The sequence below is a fragment of the Xiphophorus couchianus genome, chromosome 13 (genome assembly GCF_001444195.1).
Source record: "Xiphophorus couchianus chromosome 13, X_couchianus-1.0, whole genome shotgun sequence".
Classification (NCBI taxonomy): domain Eukaryota; kingdom Metazoa; phylum Chordata; class Actinopteri; order Cyprinodontiformes; family Poeciliidae; genus Xiphophorus; species Xiphophorus couchianus.
The window spans coordinates 2,763,878-2,781,768 of record NC_040240.1 but is presented as its reverse complement, the minus strand read 5'-3'; the positions used below and the strand labels follow the sequence as shown (position 1 = coordinate 2,781,768).

Below are 17,891 nucleotides of genomic sequence, written 5' to 3'. Positions count from 1 at the left end.
TCCTGTTAGTGTGAACCCTCATGTCCTGTTTAGATCATTTGTGATGAAATACATATCCTGCTTGTATTGAAGATTGGTTCTGCCATAGCTTGAATATAACCTTATATTTAAAATATGAAGAGGGACATTTGTATGAAAATATTACTGTATATAAGTCTGTTGATGGGACTGCAACCCAAAAGAGTGAAATTTTTGTACGGCCACAGTCAGTTCAACGTGAAAATATAACCTATGCATACAGGACTTGAGTATGCCACACTGCAAGCTCAGACATATTAGTCAATCAATAAATGGAAACCAAGTTCCAGGAGTTCCTCTTCCTGTTAGTGTCAGACTCTAAGATAATGGAGAGAAGGAGGAGGAGACAGCAACTCATAGCTGAAAAAGGAGAACAGAAACCAGATAGGGTATCTTGCAACATTTTCATTTTCCCAGGTAACATCAGACTGATATCTGCCAAAGGTCATCTTTGGTTGAGAAACAACAGAATTGGTGTATTTGTCACACTGAACAACCACTAATATTGGCTTAAACAACCTGACTTTTCTTCTAATGTCATTTATTTGAAAGTTTGTCAAAAAAGGCACAAATGAGATAAACCTGACTTTAATAAACAAACAGTTTCTCAGAGCTACCTTTAGCTAACGGGTAATCTGCTGGTTGGCTAACTGCTAACTGGCTGCTGGCTGGCTGCTGGAGCAGGTAGCTGGGCTAGTTAGCCCCCTGATATCAGCTTGTGGTATTCTGTGAAGAGCAGAACAGCAAAAAGATTGAATATTCTGGACAAAATGAATGTGAAACATCAGCTAATTTTATGAGCGTTGTTTCAAAGTTTTACTTAACTGTGTTTATTAAGTAAAAAAAATATATAGACGATATTGTTATAACTTTAATAATTAGTGTTATTTTAGCAGCAGAAAGAATATTTGTTGGGTGTGTATGTGGATTGCAAGCAATCAGTCAATATCTGCAAGCAGTCATTATTTAATTGTAAAGTGATTGTATACAATGTCCTTTCATAACAAGAGCAACAATTGACCACTTAAGTGTTAATTATGTGTTTCTGTGTTCCAAAGGTTACATACATATTTTTATATGAATCTGTAACATTTCAGAAAGTGTCCTACAATCAATTGCTCATTGTCTTTGTTTATAGTAAATTATATTTTTTAATGAAATTATTTAGTTATCAAGGCAGAGCCCAAAACATTTCTGAGATATAGTGAGCAGACTATCATATAGAAAGTTTTTAATAATCTATTTCCTCAATTTTTAAATCTTATTAGAATGTTTGATCTTTTATTCTGCTTTGCACTGTTTAATTTGTTTTTAAATCAGTAAAACATTCCTGTCATTGAATGGCATTTTGGGGTTTCCATGTACATTTATGAGACTCCCAGATAAACATGTCATGGGTTGATTCTATTTTATTTTTATTTTTTTCAATAAAAGAAATTTGAAAAATAAAAATATGTTTTTCCTAGCCTCATTACATACCTTCCAGTTTAAGGAAACATCCAGAGCAACCAGAGGGCTAAAGAGTTCCCAGCAGAATGTTTCCATGTCTGTGTCCTTTGTGTTCCAACCAACATCATATTATAAAACTGTGCTATAGTTATATAAATGTTTGTTACAAATAGTTTAGAAAATTCTGTTGCTATAATAATTTTGAAATAATTTGCTTAAAATGTGTTCTAATACATCGGTTTATGGTGATGATCATATGTACATACCTCCATTTAATAGTCTTGGCTACAAATAACAAAGTAATAATAACCTTTATTGTCATTATAGAAACCATGTAATGAAATTACATGGGCTATAACAAAATTGGGTGATAAATGGCACTAGGTGGCATTTAATTCCCATATGGGTATTGGGTATGAACTATTCTTCAGTCTGTTTGTCCTTGTTTTAATGCTCCTGTACCTGCAGCCAGATTGCAGCAGTTGGAATAAATTGTGTCAAGGATGTGAAGAGGCTTTTAAAATGTTCCTGGTTTCCCTGAGACAGCAGGATCGATGGAGTTCTTCAAGAGATGGCAGAGAGCAGCCAATGGTCTTCTGGTCAGATTTTATGATACGCTGGAGAATCTCCCTCTGTGCTACTGTGCAGCTGGAGAACCACACACAGAGACAATAGCAGATGATGCTTTCAACAGAGTATCAGTAGAAGGACACCAGCAGGTTTTGAGAAATATGTTTCTCCTGAGGACTCTCAGGAAATAGAGTCTCTTCTGGGCCTTCTTTGCCAGTTCCGCTGTGTTTACATCACAGGCCAGATTATCCATGATACGAACTCCCAGGAAACAGAAGTTTGACATCCTCTCCACCCCGTCTCTGCATATGTATAGTGGTTGAATGTCTCCTTTATTTCTAAAATCCAGTATGATCTCGTTGGTGTTGACTGTGTTTTGGATCAAGTTGTTATCTGTGCACCACACTGTATGTTGCTCCCCCTTGTTCCTGTTGGCAGATTCATCCCCCCTGAGATGAGACCCACTACAGTTGTGTCGTCTGCAAATTTCAACAAGGGTGCCACTTTGGTGGACTTATAGATAATCATGTGTATGGTGTGGCAGCATCATCCTCTGGATGTTTATTAAGCTAAATACAGAACAATCCTGGAGGAAAACCTATTAGAAACTAGAGACTGGAATGGAGGTTCTCCTCCCAGGAGGACAATGACCCTAAGCATACAGCCAAGGCTAAAATAGAATGAACCATTGTACTATAAAATCAAAGCATATTCATACATTAGAATGGTCAAATTAAAATATTCAAAAATAATATATATTTTTCCCATTTTTTTCTTCCTCTTATCACCTGCTATCTCTCAGGTTGAAGAGAAAGCAGATCGTGATGCAAAAATACTTGGGATCTGTTTTTGCCACTGTTGTCAGTTCTTCTAGTTCTCCACCAGATGGAGTCAGGGAGCACGGCTGGTTTGATTAGCTGCACCAGGTGTGCTTCTGCACACCTGCAAATCATCTACCTTCATTGAATGGAGCTTAAGAAGAGTCTGCTGCCAGTCTTTTGATGTAGTGTTAATCTTCAGTGGTAATGTCGGGGCCACTGAGCACCTTGTGTTACTAACCTTCTTTGCTCTCCTTTTTCCTGGGACTTACCTTAAAGGTCACTCCTGATGAAACTCTGGATTCTATTGCAGTTCATTCCCCAGCTGACTCAGTCACCTGCAAACCTCCAGCTAATTCAAAGTCAAGACCTAAATCTAACAGAGAATCTGTGGCGAGACTTGAAAACTAATATTCACACGCTCCATCCAGTTAGACTGAGCTTGGACTATTGTGCAAAGAATAATAGGCAAAATAGACACTTTATAATTCAGCTGTATATTTAAAGTGAACATATTGAGCAAATGTTTATTGCAAAGCTCCCAGTAAATAAAAAAACATCAATATAAATACAATAAAAAAATGTATGTGAGTTTAGTGGTCTTATGATATGAGGCATGAAGTTGTTGTGGGATCTGATTGTTCTGCATTTGAAGCTGCTGAATCTTTTCCAAGATGGCAGCAGGGAGAACAAGCCATACTGAGGGTGGAGGAAGGATCTTTATGATTGGCTGAGCCCTGGACAGGCAGCAACTGAGTGGTGTCAAAGATGGAAGGAAGCTCAGTCTTGATGATTCTCTCATCTGTCCTCGCCAGTCAGAGGTTATAAGGTGGATATTTGCCCCAAACCAGACTGAGATATCGCTGTCTATTGTCTCTCTGGAGAAAGGGATAAGGATTGGAGAGAGGAGGTTTGATCTTCTCATCTGATATAAAAAGTGCAGACATTGCAGAGCTCTCTTCACAGGCCAGAAGAGAGTGACCAGAGAGTTTGGAATGACCAGGTCAAAGTGTCAGTGATCTGTATCCTCAGGAATTTAATGCTGCTGACCTACCCCACTGCAGCATCAATGATGAGGAGGGGGAACCTCATGCTTATCGCATGTCCCTTAATCCAGTGTTTGGTCCTCAAGGCACAGTGCCCTGCATGTTTTAGGTATTTCCTTGCTTCAGTCCAGTTGATTTCAATTGATGACTGATTAACAGGCGTTTGTTGAACTGCAATCAGTTGAATCAGGCACATGTAAGCAGGGAAACCACTAAAACATGTAGGACAATGTGCCTTGACTACCAGGGTTGGGAAACACTGCCCTAATCAATGGACTGTGTTGTGTGACGCCAGCATCTCCACCCTAACCAGAGTGGTACGGTACATCCTACAAGCATGTATGCTGAAGTATTCCTGATTCTCTGAAGACCAGGTTCACACTTGCAGCTCCTTCATCTTATAGAGCCAAGGACTTTCCTGGAGAAAGATTACAAAGCCAACTGTTCCATTAATTCTGGATATGTCATGTGCTGTATAATTGGGGCCTGCCCATAGCAATGCATAAGGAGAGCAGTACTGACTTGCGAAGCAAGTCAGTACTGCCTCCATGCATTGCATGGCAGGCACCTATTATTCTACACCCAATAGAATGTCTCTTTATATGATATATCAGTATTATTATTATATATTATTCTTCCGTTACCGTTAATGCGGCTCGTACCGCTGCGAGCCCACCCACAAAAGTGGTATCAAAACGTGCGGCTTATTCCAGGCATTGGAGCTATTATTTTTATAAGGAATCAGACTTACGATGGCGACGTAAAAAGCGAAAAACGAGCCAAATTTCCAACTGCCGAAACGCAGAGCATAACTGACACCAACTGCCGCTTTTTTAGAGTGAGAAATGAAGAGAATTTTTGACCCCACATTAATTTTGAAATCGCCCTCACACCCACAGATATCGCCCGATTGGTATCAAACTCGGTCATGACATTGATACGCATGCCTGCTCCGGTAAAATGTTTTCGAAATTTCTCTAGGGCTTACGGTTTTCTGTCAAGGTGCTTCAGAGCGAAATCATGCGCCAGGATAACTGACGCTCTCCCAGATTCACTTCCATGTATTTCTGAAAAATTTCTGAGCTCTGCATGCACCATTTTTGTCTCATCACTGCAATTACTGTGAGTGAGCTACAAATATGACTTGCGGTACTATGGGAGACGACAAATAGCCGTCTCATATGCTTCAAACGCTTTTCGAATATGTATTACGGTTCCTGAACGGCAAGGAGTTGTTCAGGCTGCTTTTTCCATATAAACCAATGGGGTGTCTCACAAAGATAGAAATCTTTTTCCACCTCTCTGTGTCACACACACATGACAGTTAGCAGAGGATTGATAACCATAGCAATGGAACACAGGAGGGGATTGGCTGCTGGTTAGGACTACAAATACGCATCACTGTAGTTCTAATCAATACTCAGCTAAAACAGAGGGCTGAGCTGCCATTTAGAACTATTGGCTGTTTTGGCCAGTAAATAACGGATTTAACCCAAACACTGTTAGACATTTTAATTAGTGTGGTCATTTAATATGAAGCTTATGTATTTTTTCAAAATAAAAGCCTCAATATCCCCCTCAGATTAATGCACCGCCATAGGCTAATGTTAGCATGCATTATATTTTTCTCCCAGGTTAGGGAACTGCCTTGCGCAGCAAGGCAGTTCATTAGCATTAGCCTTTTATCTTAAATAAGCTATTAGCTATTTTCTTACTTATTAGCCATGTTTAATATACTGAGTGCAGTAAGTCAATTACAGACAACATGATAACATGCCCTTCTAATGTCAGAACTACAACATGGTGGAACTGTCAGTTACTACAGAGGAGGACTGAGCTGGCCTTTAGAACTACTTGTGTTTTGGGCTTTTTATAACTGATTTTATCCAACCATTGTTACACATGGATTTAGTGTGGCAATTTAAAATTAAGCTCACTGAAAATTTCAAAATAAAAGCCTTGAAAATTTTTACATCAGGTATTTGCTCCTTTGAGCTTTATATAACTGATTTCACCAAATGACTATTAGACATGGGATTAGTTTGGCCCTTTGAAATGAAGCTTAACAAAAATTTCAAAATAAAAGCCTTGAGAAGTTTTACATCATATAATTAGTCTTTTGAGCATTATATAACTGATTTAATCCATTGAGTGTTATACATGGGATTTGTCTGGCCCTTTGAAATGAAGTTTAACAAAAATTTCAAAATAAAAGCCTTGAATATTTTTACATCACATAACTGCTCTTTCGAGCATTATATAACTGATTCAACACAATGACTGTTAGACATGGGATTCGTTGGGCCCTTTGAAATGAAGCTTAACAAAAATTTCAAAATAAAAGCCTTGTCCATTTTTACATCATGTAATTAGTCTTTTTGGCTTTATGTGACTTTTTTATCCAAAGCACTGTTACACAATGGAATACTGTGGGCATTTAATATGACGCTTACTGCAAATTTCAAAATAAAAGCCTCAATATGCCCCCCAGGTTAGTGCACCGCCGCAGGCGGTGCAATAATATTATTCTGCATTATCTTTTTCTCTGAGGTTAGGGAACTGCCTTGCACAGCAAGGCAGTTCATTAGCATTAGCATTTTAGCTTAAATAAACTATTAGCTATTTATTTGACTTATTAGCCCTGTTTAGTATACTGAATAGAGTAAGTCCATTATAGAGAACATCCTAGTGATGTCCCACATGCTAGTGACAGCAATCACGCTAACATTAGCATTTTTGCTAATTTTAGCTGATACACTCACTTTATCATACTGAATGGTGCAAGTACATGTTAGTAAACATTCTTGTGATTCTCCTCATATGATTGCAGCTTTCTTTAGCATAGATGCTAATTGCTAGCATCAGAACGCTGGGTCCAAACCGACGGGCACACTTTGGCAGGCCCCGGTTAAATTTCTTCAGGAATTTTCTAGTTATGATAAAATGCTCCCCATCTTCCCCCCGATTATGTTTAGATTTATTGAGAAAATAGGACAGTTGTAAACTTGAATGTAAACCACCCCATGCATAGTTTCTTTTATACTAAGACTGAAAGAAGTTCAAAGTTATTATAAAGTACAGTGTACTAACTTTGTTACTATGTCATGTTTTATTAAGTCCTACTTTGAGGACATTTACAGTTACTTTCCCAGTTTTAGGGTCACAAACTGAAATGTATGTGAACTGTTCTTCATAAAACTGTACAGCAGGTGCTGTTTTGTTAGCATTTTTGGAGCATCATGCATGGCTGAAGGGTGCTGAAGGGTGCTGAAGCAGTTATTAGGTGAATATGATGTTGCTGGAAAAAGAGTCAGCTGCTCTACAGTAATGTACATAGATGAGGCTCTAGGTCTTCTGGATGACTGCCCTTCTTGGACTCCATGTTGGTGTTAGTGATTCTGCAGGTGCTGTGTAGCCACCTCGCTCTTCTTGAAGGAGGATTTAACGGTACTTTCCCGCTTTGCAGTGGTTTAGTGGACCAGTTCCCCTCTCGCCATTGATTACTTTCAAACTAACAAACAAATTTAAAAAAGAGCAATACGACTTGGATGTAACGTGTAATGCTTTATAGAAGTGTAGTGAAGTAGAAAGTACAGATACCTACTGTAAAATGTAGTGGAGAAAAAGTTGAAAGTATCCACGATTGAATCTACTTAAGTAAAGTACAGATACATGAAAAATGTACATAAGTACAATAACATCCCACCACTGATCAAAGTAGGCAGCAAAATCCTTGTGCCTGGTGAATCTACAGTTGGTGAGGATCTGGTCACCATAGTGATGCCTCCCTTCACTATGGACTCAGAGCCTAGGAGTGTCTGACAAGATTGATGTCTCTGATTGGGGCACCGCAGCCTTCCAAAGTAATGAAACACAACCCAAGCTGTTGCAATAATACAGACATTTGCTGCAGTGTGCTTCTGTGTCTCTCTGCATGTTCCATCTGTAGGCTTGGCTTCTCAATGGAAATCTCAAAGCAATCTATGGAACTTAGGGAATTTGTTCCTATTGTCTGTTGAGAGTGTCTTGAAGATGTTCTCTCTTTGCAGCTTGGCAGACATTCTGGCTTCTTCATGCTGGACAGATTAGTGACTGTCAAACTTGTGCTTTGTTTCAAATGTAGTGTGAAGCAATACAAATCTGTTGGATGGGATGTTTGATTTACAGACTGGACATCTGTAAATCAAACATCTACACCTGTGTAATATTTGGATTTCATCTCATCTCCATTTCTTATGGTGTCACTGGGATGTGCAGGGTCCAGTTGTCTGTGCAGTCTTCATCCCCACCAGGTTTTGTTTTTCATGGAGATTTAGTCAGTTTCTTCCTACAGAATTTTATTCCAGTTTCCAAGTTTCAGCAGATAAATTGTTAATAAGGGAAACTTATAAACTGCCTGTTTCATCTTTATCTTCCTCTGTCACTACCATTACTTTTTTGAAGTTGTTTAAACTCGCAAAAAAAAATAGACTTGTTACACCCCTAGTAAAATTCAGGGGTGTAATAAGATTAAAGAAAGGTTTTTGTTTTTTCTTGACTCTGGATTAAACCATCTCTGACACCCAATATCTTGCATACTCAGAAATCAGCTTAATTCAGTTCAGCCTTATCTGTATATTAGCTTCAAACACAAGTGAAACCCAGAGTGCTGAAAAAGCAAATCCTTGATTTTAGTGCTCATGTGGAGTGGGTAGCAATAATTCAGTCTTAAATAAGCTGTTGATGGTTTTGTTTGTCATCAGAAGTACTTTGTACAGAATTCTGACTTTTACAGAAAGCCACAGTCACAAAAGGACTTAAATAGAACTTCTTGAACCTAACCTTAACCCAGCTATAATTGTATTGTAGAAATTTAGTTTACAGGTTAAAAATGCATACACTAGGTTAAAACTGCATCAGCTGATGAGGCTCCTCATTTTTGAAATACAGTCAAAGGAGGCAATTTTGGAGACAAATTTAATAGATTTGTCATATTAAACAATTCGGTCAAAAATAACTCCAATGTTACCAGTAGAAGCTATTATAAAACTTTTACATGCAAGCACTACTTAATAAAGTCATCAAATAGAAAATCAGTCAGTTTGTTTTCCTTAGATCTAGTTTTCTTATCTATGAAGGGCTGTCCACATTTTTTGTTTGCATATAACAGCTGAAGCCAAGTTGTTACAATGGAATTAATTTCAGTGAAGCAGAATTGAGAGGTTTTAATACAAACGCAAGCCACACTTTTCAGATTTTTGGTGTTAAAAAAGGAGAAACAAAATATACTGTAAATGTTCTTCCACTCTACAATTATGCATTTTTTATATTGGTGTGTCACATAATATTCTTACAAATCTTTGTCATTTGTGTTTGTGACATGATTAAAAATGAATAAGTTCAACAAATATTAATGAATAGTTTTGCGGGACATGTATGAGCGACCTTACGCAGAGCGGTTGACTATTCGGTCTCTCCACACTGCTTTCCGCCCCGGTCTTTTTCGTGTCCCTTCTCCTCCACCTAACCAGCGGGATTCGGAGATTCTATCCCTCTTCCTTTATTGGCAAGCTCATTGGACCAATCATAAGATTCGATACTGGGCAGTGTAGCCAATCGCCGTCGTCTGCTGTCCTACACCCGTCTAGCACGTTCATGTGCGTTTATGTAATGTGTGCCATGGTCTGGACCCAGCAGTGTTGACAATAGGCTGAGAAGAAACAACCCTGAATCGACAACGAGCAACGGAAAACACGACAAATTCAGGGTGTTGTTTGAGACGTAGAGTTTAACCGGTAACGGGAATGTTTTAGCGTTAATCTAATCGTTGCGCAGAGCCGTGTTTTATTCTTATCGGTAGTTTAAGGATTTTCCATTTGGATGGAAAACTGCTTGTGGGTTTGGCTGTTTTAGGCCGAGATTTTGCTGCTGGGGAGAGGCTGTTTGCACCGAGCTGGAGGCAGCCGCACAGTTAGCCTGACAGTTATCCCGACACAAGACAAGTCTCCGCCACAGTCTTCACTGCAAGCTGTGGAGGATCAAGACGAAGTACAACGACGGAAGAGGTTCCAACCACTCTTGCTCAGGTCGGGACTCGGGTCAGGACTCGGAACGGTGTGTGTGTCTTCCAGCCCGGTCACTCTGTCAGTGTGTGAGCTGTAGCTAACATTTGCATCGTTAGCTCTGTCCCTGTATTTACATCCGGGATGATGGGTGATCGCCCGAGCCCGCCCAGGTAATGTTATCTCACCAACACACATTTAAATTCAGATTTGATATAGTTCCTGTTTTGAGCCTGTTCGTTGTGTTCCTTTAGCTGGCTGCTCTCACAGCTAGCTGCCGCTGCTCGCGTTTAAACTACAGCTACACGCTCAACTTAGGCTAGCTCCCGGTAGCTGGCGTGCTAACTGTGGCTAATGACCTAACATATTTTTTATTAGGCGAGCTTAAGCCTTTTTATTAATATTTTGCTCTGTCTGAATATGTAAAACATTTAAATGTGGCTCTACTCTGGTCCACGTTTAAGCAGCTTACGGGTACTTATGTGATTTTCTGTGCAAGGTAATTTTTAAGCTAACGTTCCTAGGGAGCTAACACTTGGCTAATGCGCTGTCAAGTTTGCTCTTGCAGGCCCAGTACGGCCAAACTGACGCCTGGCATCTAACGGCTTAATTTCTGACCCCGTGTACAACACTAACTACTTTGCTGTTCCAGCTCAAGATATAAGATGTACATTCTTGCTGCTGTTTGGGTCGGTTTTACGTTACATTTTGGGCTTTCTCGTAAGGCTGATCTTGGAACAACGTTCTGTTCTCTGACCAAGTTCTCCCAAGCTGCATTGTTCAAAGGTTCAAACATAATTTCTAGATGAGATCAATACACCAGAACATCTAGTTTTAATCATGTTAGCAACATTTTCGAGAGTTTTTTTTTTGTCTAAACAAGCAATTTCATGTGAAAGAACAATGAATGAAAGTTTGAAGGATACAGAGATTTACTGATTAACAAGCTGAAAAAGAATTTCTGAAATTTTTTGTTAATTTTACATTGAAATTTGTGACTAGTTATCAAGATTCCCCGTTTTTCATTTTTCCACACATTGCCATGAACAACTGAATAAACCTTTGATAAAATAAAATGCCAGTTAGCTGTCTTTTACATGGACCAAACCTCAGTTACAATGCTATAAAAAAAAGTATTTTCTCTCTTAGAGCTTTTATGTTTTTAATTTCCATTAGCAAGTCTTAATTAATAAACAGGATTCTTGCAAACCTTGGCCTGAGTTAAAATGTAAAAGTTGTGGGACACCTGTAGCTCAGCTGGAAGAGTAGTTGGACCGAAATCTAGTGATCTTGATTCCAGCTTCTTCCATCACTTGTCAGTGTGCTCTTGGTTAAAACATGTGTAACTTGCTGAACTATGTATGCTGTATGGTTCTGAGGCAGGCAGCAGAATTGTGAGTGTAAAACAACAAAAGCAAAACATTGCTCCATCTGACTAGGAAAAAACACAATGAGAATTCAGGTTATACTTTTTCTAGTTGAATCATGATTTAGCTGATCAGCTGTATACATTGCAAAAACACAAAAGGTTTTTTTATTTGTTTTTAGTGCACATATGTTGGTACCCTTGAAATAAGACAAAACTAACTTGCAAGTAACTTTTCAGAAAGCTGTAAGAGCTTATTTTAAGTAAAAATGAAAAAAAAAAAAACTTAATTGATGAAGTACTAATTTCACTGGCAGATTATTTAATTTCTAAGAAGATACTTTCTAGAGATGCTCCAATCAGATTTTTTGCTGCTGATTCCGATCACTGCCGATCACTTGGATTGGTTGTTAATTTGTTTTCCTTTGCTTTAGGTGTAAATGCTACTATCGGATCTGGCAAAATCAAAAAATGATCTGGTAATAAATTCACCTAATTTAGACATAGAACATGCAAAATACTTGCAGGCACAATACAGCAGCTATTCAGTCAAAAGGACAACTGAAAAACCTGCAATAAGTAATCAGTCTTTAACAGTAAAGTTCTCAGTACCCTAAATTATACATGAGTCAAATAAATCTCACAACACTGCCTATATCAAATAATGTCGAGTAAAAAAGGAAATATTAATTCAAAGTCAAATGCAGGTTGCATCAAAATAAACAGTCCTGAGTTACTAAATCAAAACTTCCTGAGAACACGGCTAGCTGATTAATGCTGGTTCTGATTGTCTGTTTCTGACTGAGTAATTCTGCAGAATGCCAGGAGGAGACTGGAGGCCAAGGAGACTGATTATTTTCAGAGATTATCTGTCTTATGTTAGAACATAGCGAAAGTTTTAATGCATATGTAAAATCTTTTGTTTAATTTAATGCTGCAGTTTTAAGCAGATGTTTGGTGTGAGAGTTCACTGCCGGATGGAGTTTGACTGGAACTCCATATGTGAAATATTACTACCCATAGCGTGTAGTGGCGGTCCAACTGTGAGAGCAAAACCAGTGTCTTACACCGCTAGCCCGTTGACTTAAATCCTTTTTTGGGTTATTTGTTTAGCTTTTGACAGCCTTTCTAATCCGGGTGAATGTTAGTAGTTGTGCGCTGCTTTACCTGCTGACTGACCGATACGGATGTCTTTTTGTTTTTGTTTTTTCCTGCAGTGAGCCTTGATATACCCGTACTCTGTCAAGTATTATTTTTTTAAATGTCATATTAGATTCAGTGTGTTGATGCAGGTGTGAGGTAATTTTCCGCCGCAACACACAAACTTCCCCCATTCATTCAGAGCGTTAGGATTTGCTGCTGTGCGCTTGCGCAGTGTAAAGAAAAGGGGGAATCAGCTGCACACGCAGACTGCGAAGTGAGATACAGGCGATTTGTTTTGGTGATCGGCAACAAGAGTGTATGAATGTGTATGATAGGTGATTGGTGATCACCTATCATACACATTTTCATGGAAATCGGCCAATTATGATCGGTGGCCGATTGATCGGCACACCTCTAATATTTTCCCAATGCTATAAGCAAAATAATCAGCCAGTGGAGCTAGTACTTTTTCATCAATATCGAGTCATTTTTGACTTAAAACAAGCTCCAATATCAAAAAGTTACCTGTAACCTAGCCTGGTAAAAAACAGCCCTTTCTACACGTTGCTTCTTCCAGAGGATCTGGGCTCTAAGCTTCTGAGAAATGATTGGTTCCTGGAGGAGTGGACTGTGTTGAGGTTTTAAATCTTACACAATTATGTTTGCCTGTGACATATGTAATGCACCAGTTTGCCACTATGAAGGTTACCGGAAGTTGCCTATGCTGTAAACAACCATCCTCCAGAAGAGCCAATCCAAACGAGGCGGCTGTCAATGTTAATTCAGTATCTGGAGGTGTGGCCAACATTAAGTGAACACCTTTGTTCATTTCCTCTGCTGCCATTTCTAAAACTACAGGCAGACTACTAATCTAAAACATCACAGAAAAACAATATCAACGTTCACAATGTCTCCTTCTGTCCACTCATTGGCCCGTCAAAAATCACCTGGAGATAATCCAAGTTAGGGGGAGAAAGCCCAGGCTCTGTGCTGGAGGTGCAAATTTTTTTTCTAGCAGAATTGCACATGAAGGCTATGGTCATTCTGCTTGTGAACTAGTTTTGTGTTATCCCAAGAGAAAGTCCTCCAGGAGTTCATTGACTCATTCAGGGTGTAAAGCTCTGCAGACCTCACTACCTCTGCTAAGGTCAGAGGTCATGATTCAACAATAAGAGAGAAACTGGGCAACATGGCCTCTAACTGTGATACTCCTGCTGAAAATTGTGTTATTGATTACTTCTGATCCTGATTGTTTGGTTCTTACCTTTGGCATTGCTCTGAGCTTTAGTATCTGAGGCACAGAAAAGTGAATTGGAGATGTGAGGTCAATTCAATTGGGCAGACATGTTACCAATATGCAACATGGGAAGGCACGACTCTTTACGGCCCACCAGATATGGCGTCCAAGTAATCCTTTTGGAGCTGTGATTAATCTGCACAGTAATATTGTGATGACCACTGTGATTTCATATATTGTTCAGTAATAATTTGGTTCTGGTTTGTGTCTGGTCCCAGGTGGTCTGGGGGTGGGTCTGAATAGGCCTGTTACAGTAGCAAATTTTGCTGGATGATAAATCATCCCAGTAATTATTTTGATAATATAATGTGGGAACACATTTTCAAGTATCAATAAACTTAAAATTAATGAACATTTAACATCGGAACTGAAAGAAATTTTAAATGCCATAAATAAACAAAACAGGGCAAATTGAAAAGTGTCAACTGTCACCCAGTTCTTGGAAGAGAAAAAAGAGAAACAATATTTCATGCAAATAGAAATTGAGAGTTTTAATTTAGCATTTGATAAATTGATTTATTGGTTACTGTGACAGGGCTGGGTCTGGTCTGGTCTAGATTGGATCTGATCTGGTCTGTTCTGGGTCTGGGTCATCTCATGCTGTGGATCTGGCCTTTGAGAGTATGTCTAAAAGCAGACGTTTAATTGTTGGGCGCTGCAGAAGCCTTTAACCTGACTCACAGTTAAGTTCAGATTTGATGTCAAGACTGTAGCTTCTCAAATAATCTGATGTGAACTTTGACTCTTGTGATAGAAACCAGGCTGTCGGACTGTGGACCCTGTAGTACTCTATATTGGCTGTTTTCCCTTTCCTGTTCTTTTTTATTTCCTCGCTGTGCCCCCAAACCCCACCCCCAGCCCACCTACCAGTTGTTTTATTGGTCAGTGTGTGTATAACATGTAATAGACACCATAACAATTGATATAGACAGTCTAAAGTGGGAACACCTTTTGCCCCAGACTGCTAGACTTCAAACTTCAGAGGGTTGAGTTGTTTCTGGAGAGAAACTGCTAAGGGGCGTGGCCTCTTTGCCCTTAAAATCTAAAGTTTAGTACTTTTTTTTTTTTCTGGGTTTCACTTGGAAACAAAGTGGAGGAGCTGCACTGGTAAATCCATCCACAAATGTGTTTTTTTTCTCAGTTGATTTACTATTTAATTCCATAGTAGCTAGGTACTGTGTAGTTTGAACTTTTCCACTATTTGATTTGAATTATTTGATTAATTGCAGACATGTCACAACCATTGCATCAAGCATATCTAATTAACACTACTGTAGTACAAGTCAATGCATCCATACATGTACACACTCGCATACACATAAACATATACGCATACACACAGAATTAAACATATATTAAAGAAAAAGTAAAATAAACCTCTTGTAAATCAATTTATTTATATATCAGAATGTGCACAATGATAAAAATAAAAAGTAAGCATATACCCAATGTGAACACATCTATCCATACATAGATATTTACACACATACACATACGTATACACTGCCTGGCCAAAAAAAAAGTCGCCACCAAAAAATGGTCACACTCTCTAATATTTTGTTGGACTGCCTTTAGCTTTGATTACAGCCCGCATTCGCTGTGGCATTGTTTCAATAAGCTTCTGCAGTGTCACAAGATTTATTTCCATCCAGTGTTGCATTAATCTTTCACCAAGATCTTGTATTGATGATGGGAGAGTCTGACCACTGCGCAAAGCCTTCTCCAGCACATCCCAAAGATTCTCAATGGGGTTAAGGTCTGGACTCTGTGGTGGCCAATCCATGTGTGAAAAAGATGTCTCATGCTCTCTGAACCACTCTTTCACAATGTGAGCCCGATGAATCCTGGCATTGTCATCTTGGAATATGCCCGTTCCATTTGGGAAGACAAAATCCATTGATGGAATAACCTGGTCATTCAGTATATTCAGGTAGTCAGCTGACCTCATTCTTTGGGCACACAATGTTGCTGAACCTAGACCTGACCAACTGCAGCAACCCCAGATCATAGCACTGCCCCCACAAGGCTTGTACAGTAGGCACTAGGCATGATGGGTGCATCACTTCACCTGCCTCTCTTCTTACCCTGATGCGCCCATCACTCTGGAACAGGGTAAATCTGGACTCATCAGACCACATGACCCTCTTCCATTCCTCCACAGTCCAATCTTTATGCTCCCTAGCATAAAGATGCTAGGGAGCATCTTGATGCTCCCTAGCATCTAGATGAGCTTCAAGAGGTAGTCACCTGAAGCCTTTTTTTCTGGTTAGCCTTACTGATTAGAGGTTTTCTTACGGCTACACAGCTGTTCAATCCCAACCCCTTGAGTTCCCTTTGCATTGTGCGTGTGGAAATGCTTTTGCGTTCACAATTAAACATACTCCTGAGTTCTGCTGTTGTTTTTCTTCGATTTGATTTGACCAAACGTTTAAGTAATCGCCGATCACGATCATTCAGGATTTTCTTCCGACCACATTTCTTCCTGGAAGACGATCGTTCCTCACCATCCTTCCAGTTTTTAATGATGCGTTCGACAGTTCTTAACCCAATTCTAGTAGTTTCTGCAATCTCCTTTGATGTTTTCTCTGCTTGATGCATGCCAATGATTTGACCCTTCTTAAACAGACTAATGTCTTTTCCACGACCACAGGATGTGTCTTTTGCCATGGTTGTTAAGAAATGAGGAGTTACTCATTGCATCAGCTGGGGTTAAATAACTTGCTGTCAGCTGAAAGATAATCGCATATGCAGTACTTATCCAATAGGAGGCTTGTACCTATTTGCTTAGTTAAATCCAGGTGGCGACTTTTGTTTTGACCAGGCAGTGTGTGTATATGTATATATATATATATATATATATATATATATATATGTTAAATATTTAACATTTAACAGCAAATGTTAGGCATGTCTCTTTAGCCATTAACTGGTGCTTGATGGCAGTCAGTATATGTTATATAAGTTTTTTTCAACAGAAGGAAAATAGTGTATTTCTCATTTAAAATATCAGTAGGATCAAAATATTAAAACTGTAATGTCTAGTATATTGTGGAAATTAAAATCCCCAACGGTATTGGTTAACTTGGCATGTCCGGACTGGTATAATGTCTTGTAGTATTATTAACTTGAAAAAAAAGCTTTATGATTTCACTGAAAAAGAAAAGTAGTGATTTTTGAAAGTTATGTCAGGACTCCCTTAAAAAACAGATTTTTGATTTCAATGAGTTTTCATCCTGGTAAAATAAAGGTTAGATAAAAAAAACTCACATTGATTATTGCAGTTATAATAATGTGGAGTGCCTGACAGTTGGTGAGGGAGGGTGGGCATGCTGCTACTTGCTTCAAACAGCTAGAATAAACCAGAGCCATATCAGAGGTCGTTGTAGACTTTTTTGTTCCCCATCATTTTGACCGACAGCATTGGAAATAAAACAACGGTCATATACTACTTTTACCTGTCAAATTGTAATCATATTAACATGTTATTTAGCCCCATTTTTATGCGGTTTAGTCAATATTCACCTAGTTGAACCATGAATCCAGATCCCATCACACATAAAGCAGATAACGCCTCTAACTTTTTGTGGTAGTGACCAAAACCACTGACTGTGACCCCAATAACTTGTAATAAATGAAATTAAACGACTCCACTTAAATTACAATCACTTCACCTGCTGCGACCTGAACGCACAGCTTCACAAATTCCTTCTTGTCTCCATCTGCAGAGAAATCTGCACTAGTTCATCAGTCAGTTGGATCTGTCTGATCCAAACTGATCAATTGAACTCTGCGAGCTTTTTACCCTGCGCGGTCTGGCGTGCGCTTTTACAAGGATTGTTTTGCACGGTTTCGCTTCTCCAAAACGGACAGATGTTGCGTCTGCCGCTCTCCTTCTGGGTGCGGGAGGGTAACGTCTTCAGCTCCATTTGTTAAAACCGCAGGGTGAGTTAAATTTAATTCTTCGCAGCGACGGAGCCGCATCCGCATTATTTGTGCCGCGCACTGCGCATGTTACGGTCTAATTAACTTCTGCAAATTTATTTATTTCCTCAAGATAGACTGCCATCTCATCTGTTCATACTGCAAATGGATTAACACAACATTGAAAACTCTTTAGTTTACTCTATTCTCTATGTAATGGAG

General features: G+C 39.1%; 1 protein-coding gene across 4 annotated transcripts in view; it reads left to right on the top strand.

Annotated features, from left to right (window-relative positions):
- Positions 1-9,542: 9,542 nt before the first annotated feature.
- The window catches only part of ppp2r5eb (protein phosphatase 2, regulatory subunit B', epsilon), a 47,637-nt gene continuing 39,288 nt past the window's right edge, over positions 9,543-17,891 (top strand). For 2 of the 4 annotated variants that reach the window (XM_028035545.1, XM_028035546.1), the window contains exon 1: positions 9,543-9,994. Coding sequence is in view for 2 of the 4 variants with exons in the window: in XM_028035544.1 (XP_027891345.1) it covers positions 10,087-10,115 (29 nt within the window). In the remaining 2 variants the exon portion in view is untranslated. Of the gene's footprint in view, positions 10,116-17,891 lie in introns of all 4 variants that reach the window. The other 2 variants (XM_028035544.1, XM_028035543.1) reach the window with 1 other exon arrangement.